This window comes from Poecilia formosa, unplaced genomic scaffold, assembly GCF_000485575.1.
Source record: "Poecilia formosa unplaced genomic scaffold, Poecilia_formosa-5.1.2 Scaffold171, whole genome shotgun sequence".
In the NCBI taxonomy this organism is placed as follows: Eukaryota; Metazoa; Chordata; class Actinopteri; order Cyprinodontiformes; family Poeciliidae; genus Poecilia; species Poecilia formosa.
In genome coordinates, this window is record NW_006800110.1 from 435,977 (window position 1) to 442,011 (window position 6,035).

At 40.2% G+C, this 6,035-nt stretch overlaps 1 protein-coding gene across 3 annotated transcripts in view; it reads left to right on the top strand.

Moving 5' to 3' along the window:
• Positions 1–6,035, top strand: part of LOC103146924 (cadherin-6-like) — a 147,245-nt gene that overhangs the window by 126,786 nt on the left and 14,424 nt on the right. For all 3 annotated transcript variants that reach the window (XM_016677983.1, XM_007565031.2, XM_016677984.1), the window contains one exon: positions 437–690. In XM_016677983.1, the coding sequence (XP_016533469.1) occupies positions 437–690 (254 nt within the window). The remainder of the gene's footprint in view (positions 1–436; positions 691–6,035) is intronic.

Below are 6,035 nucleotides of genomic sequence, written 5' to 3' on the forward strand. Positions count from 1 at the left end.
GCGCTGATTGATTGTTACAGAGCCGCCGAGCGCGAGGATCAGGAAATCAAGCTGAAAAGCATCTAAAGGAGTCGACAGAAGAAAAGTTGTTTTATTTTTTCTCTTCTGTTTCTGCTCAGTTCAAATTAATCAGATCTGGAGTCTTAAAACTCCTGACATAAATCCTGGCCTTTTTTAAATGAAGGCAGCCTTGTTATCTTCATGTTTAGTTTTTTTCTCCTGTACTGAAATGCGACATGAGTCACATTATTGGATTATTGGAAGTTGTGTCCATCAGAGGTCTTGTTAGTGTCTCTGAAGACACTAAGACCCTCACATGAGGTCATTAGATGATCCCACAGACATTTAATGAATAAAAACTGAATCTGACCTTAAAATAAACGTGGCAGGATGTTTGGATAATGAACTCAGAGCAGCGCCGTGTCTGTTGTTTCAGCCTCTGGATTACGAGAAGAAGCGTCAGTACAGCCTCCGCGTCCAGGTGGAAAACCCCCCTCCCATCTCGCGCTTCTACTCCATGGGGCCCTTCCGGGACGAGGCCAGCGTCAAGGTGGTGGTGGAGGACGTGGACGAGCCGCCCGTCTTCGAGCGCCCCAGCTACATCATGGAGGTGAGGGAGGACGCGGCGAGGAACACCATCATCGGGTCGGTCAGCGCGTCGGATCCGGACGACAAACACAGCCTGGTCAGGTAACCGACCGGAGCCCGACTCTGTCCCGGCACCGCAAAAAAAGTAGTTTAGTTTCTAGGGAAACATCTTAGTACACATCAAATTAGAGAACTTTCAGGAAACCTTTTAGCAAGAAATAAAAACTTGTTTTAGGTCAATAATTCCTTAATGCTGATTTTAAAATGTACTAATTCCACTGGTAGATTATTTCACTTCTAGCAGGGAGTCTAACTCATTTTCATCAACATCATGAATGTTTTCTAAGGACTGGTTAAGATGCAGAATGCATCGATAAAACGACCCATCCAACCTATATCAGCCTGGCAGCCCGCCAGGCTGATATTACCAGGCTAAATGTCTTTTGTTTATTTTGAATATATATTTTTAAATACACCAATAGCAGTAATAGCCAAGACAGGTTAAGCTAGGTTTATATAGAGTAAAAGACCTGTGATCTTCAGACAGTTTAACAAAATGACGTGTTCACACAAACTACGGAAAGACAAGTTTTATTTAATCTATTGGTGTATTTTCTTTGTTGTCAACTTTTAACATTTTTTAACAAAAAAATGTAAACAGTGGGGCGACTGGAGGACTGCCATGGCTCCTCTAAAACTGGACTTAGATTTCTAGAAGAAACCCTGAAATTTTACGTCTTTCTCTGTATTTGATGAGTATTTCCTAAAATTAAATATCTATAACTTCTCAAACATATGTAATCTACTGTATACAGAAGAAAACTGACTTAGTTTGACAAATAAAGCAGTATTTTAGCACAAAACCCAATAGAGTCTTGATGGCCACATAAATAGGTTTGCTGGGCCAGATTTGGCCCACGGGCCTCAAGTTTGACACGTGATGTTTTAGTGAAACAATCTGCCAGTGGAAGAAATACTTCTTCATCAGTACTATGAAGTTATTTGCTTCAAACAAGCTCCTTTTTGCTGAAAAGTTAGTCTTTTTTAAAGTGTACTAAGATTTTTGCAATAGAAGCTACACAAAAATACTTTGTAGGATTTTATGTTTTTGCAGTGAAACTGTTGTTCAGATTTTCTATAAGTGTCGTAGTTGAAAAAGATGATTGTTGGATTTAAGTGATTCCTGTTGGCTTCGGCTTAGAGAAACAAAACTTCACCTCTCAGCTGCTGTAAAGTCTTTCCTAACAGTTTGACTGTATTTCTGACTCGAAGCAACTTTAGCTGGAAAATGAAGGAAAGTGGACTGAAGGCAAATCTGCTGAAGATTTTAGTAACTTCTGGATTTGGTCAATAAAAGCTCGGCGCCCTGGAAATGAAATACTTTTAGCTTTAATGTTAGAAATGGACAAAACAAATGTCTGAGAATAATGAATGTTTATTAGATCACTACAGGCGCTGGAAACACAGAGTTACACATGCAGCAGTGGGTCCAGAGGTTCCCCCAGTTCATGCAGATCCGTAATTATCCGAATGACTCCAATAAACGGGAACGACGGCAGGGAGGTGCGAGGCGGCACCTCCTCTACGGCGCAGACTTTTTCATTTTTACGACCCTCTGAGGGAGTTGGCTCTCAAGGTTGAAGTTCCAGCGCTTTACTGCAGGTGTCAAATATGATATCATTCTCTTTTATCGCCCGTCATCAGCAGCAAAGCTTCCTGGTGGCATTTACCGCCGCTCCTCCGCGGAGGAGGGAGGGAGCCTGCAGGCTGCCTGGGATCAGGAAGTTTCTGGATTTATTGGCGCTGGTGACACACGCAGACACGTGCTCACAGGAATGCAAACACGGATCATGGGGAGGCGCAGCTTTAATGGAGACGAGGAGCACTTTGTTGCTGAGGCGTTAGAAATTCAGCCGGTGTCGTCGAATGATTAATTAATTACACTCAGGCCTTTAAAATATGTTTAGAGGACGCTGTCCTCATTAAAAGTTCAGGCTCTGGTTTTTGTCCAGCTGGCCGGCCTGACATGTGACTAAAGACCCCTGAAGGTGTTAAAAAAAAATAAAAATGGACGTTTCACTATTTACAATCTGACAGCTGCAGTTGCTAGTAAATAAAACTCAGGTTTAGTGGAGCTAAAGTGGATCTTACTCTACATGTTTGAGTTTGTACTTTGAAGCACTTCATCAGCATAAGTGGCAACAAGTTATTCCTCCAAAATTATCTCAAACATGAAGAAGAAATATTCAGGTTTTTACTCCACTAACCTGGAACAAACTTCCAGAAAACCTCAAAACTGCCGGAACACTGAAATCCTTTAGATCAAGGCTAAAAATCCAGTGGTTTACAGTTACCTTATTAAATGTCATTAAAGGTGACCTGGTATGTTTCCTTGAACAGGTTAGGATTGGTCGATAGGCTATACAAAACATGCTAATTACATCTTTTGCACAAACTTATTCTTAGAGAATGAGATTTCAGTCTGCTCAGTTCTGCATGTTTTTAGCTCCTTTCACAATGAGCTGTTTTAGGACGTCTTGTCACTTTAGATCAGAATAAGCTGCTGGCCACGCCCCCTATTTACATTCACATGTGAAAATAGATCAAAAAAGATGTAGTTATACAACCGTTCACCTTTGAAAAGCAGAAGTGGAACCTGCTACACAGCCAACAAGAATGCAGCAAGTTGTTTCTGAATGGTAAGTCAACAGCAAAACACTTGTCTGTACGGCACATGCAGCGGTAAAACCAGCTGACCATATGTGCTTGAACTCCACTTGGGTTGCTAGGTAACGGGCAGTGCCTGCTGATTGGTCACATTTGCAGTTTTTGAAGTGGCTCATTTTCCACACACCCAAAAACGTGACTAGTTAACTGTGTTTCATTGACCATATAATTCAAATTACAAAAATAAATTTGCGTAATAGAAACACACCAATTAAAAAATACAATCAAGTTTTTCAGTGTTGTTTTTGGCAAAACTCCAAGAGAAACGTTTTTCGCATCACAAGTCATGGGATGAACATGTTACTACTGGTGGAAACGACAAAAAGGACGACAGGAAGTGGTAGGAGGATGTTTTTTCATGACTTATCACATAAACATATTCATGTATGACTTTAATGGCGTTTCCTACTTTATGGAAACACTCCAATTGTTAAATTGTGTTTTTTCGTCAGTAGCAGAATACCGATAACGTTTTTCACTCTTTTGTCATGGAAATGCAGATGTTGTCCAAAAGTGGCTCAGTAGTTTAGTTTTAAACTCTCTGGCTGTTTTTAGAAGCAGTTGAGACCCGAATGGAAGAATGAAAATTTACAAAGATGTGAATTTTGCATAATATGTCCCCTAAAAACATTACCCAGAAATTAAACGTATGAGTCCAGAAATGTCTGGAAATTTGGAAATATTTAGGAATCATAGTTTATTAACACCAAAGATGTAAAATATGCCAACTCAGCAAAAGTACTGGAGAGGCTTCATGTTTCAGATGTTTTAGGAATAAAGACAGAAGGAGAAGTAAATAATCACAGAGGAGGTGATTTGTAAAGATGGCCGCCGTTCCCCATCTAAGAAGAATTAGCTGATCGCCAACATTCCCGTGACCCTCCGTGTCCTCCCATCCATCCGACCGGCTGCCGGCCTGCTTACCGCAGCACTTCGGATCCCTGGTCGGGCCGAGCCACCGCCGTTATCTCCTCGTCAGGGTCTGACCCAGCCAGCTGAATTATTGCGATTCTTAGAAAAGCAATTAGCAGAGCCCACATCTGACACAGATTTAACGAGGTTAGAGTTTCAGCTTGGCCCGGCGAGGCGTTCCGAGAGGAAGGAGGAAACGGTCGGAGCTGGAGGAAGAGGAAAAACAAATCTGTGGAAGGAGGAGAGCGGAGCGGCGATGCGTCAGAGTCTCCCCTCGGGGTTCTCCTGCCGCTTACGCCGGCCCTCGTGACGCCCGCTCCTCCATTAATCACGCTGCTGCACGGCAGAGGTCTGGCAAGCAGAGGAAACACTCCACTGCTGTGTTGTTTGTGTGAAGAGTCGACTCGTCACCATGGGGCAGAGCTGCAGAAACAACCACATCAACCGATTCCCTTCACTTTAACTTCATGTGTTTGTTACGGATCCAGGTTAACGTTCTGATTTAAACACTTTAAATCAGAATACACTGCAAAAACACAAAATATTACCAAGTATTTTTGCCTAAAAGAATTGGAAAAATGTGTGTTTTTACATTTACGTTTTGAAGATACAACGAATAACTAAACCTTCCAAAAAAATAATTATTGTAGTAGTTTATGGATTTTATTTTTTTTCTGACCTGTTAGAACTTTTAGTCTACAGATAAATGTAATAAATCAATAAATAGATAAGATTAATTCATAAATGTAACTATTTTCCTTGCAGGAAAAGCTTCTACGAGGTGCAGTTGTATTGTGGTGCGTTTCCTCCATCAGGCCTGATCAGTGGATGCAGTGATCTGCATGGAGCTTTAATATCACGATGGCGGGTGTAGTTATAAATAACAAGCAGCCATATTGTTTACCAGTATTAGTTCAGCTGAGAGGAAATGAGAATAGTTGATTTCTCAGTTATTAATCCTCTAGAGTCTAATTTAATGTATTCTGATGGATTATAGTTAATATACATCAGTGATTTTTCAGTGGTTAAATTTCAGCTTTTATTTATGTTTATTGTGATGATTATATAAATAAAACCCTAATTTATGCTTTTTCTGAAAATTAGAACATCACATTAGGGCTAAATTAAAAAATATCCTTCGTATGTACTAAATGTACTTTACAGTACGTGTTTATTGGTTGGGGCTCCTTTAGCGTGTGGAGTAACTTATGATTTTAGATACGTAGCCACTACAGGAAACTCTGCGTTATTTATAAAGAGCCACTATTTTATGAGTTTATTGAGGATTTACAGTAAATATAAACTTTAGCAAGAAACGAACAGATTTTATGATGACAAATTAGCGTGTAGCTTCCAATCTATTAAGAAAAAACATCTAAAAACCAATATGTAAAACATATTTCTGGTACTTTTAGTGTCATTTTTAGTGTAAATCCAATGCAAACATTGCAGAAAAGCATTAATAAGACTTGCATTTGCTGTATCTCCTTGGTGCGGCTGGACGCTGGCAGCTGCGTTGGCAGCGACGTTTTGCTGCTCATCAGTGGCTGCCAGACGGACAGCTGTTAGGTCAGCAGTCAATGACTGTGTTGGCTTTAATGTGACATTTAGGAGTTAAAAGTCATTTTCTATTGATTTGATGTGATTTCCTAATATGCATGAGCCATAATCATCATAATTAAGGAACATAAACTCCTAAAATATGCTGCCCTTTAGTAAATTTACATGTGTTACTGTAGTAAACTGTTGATTATAGTTTGAATTATTGGTCTTTCTGGTCAGAACTTTCTGGTTTTCCTTTAAAATGG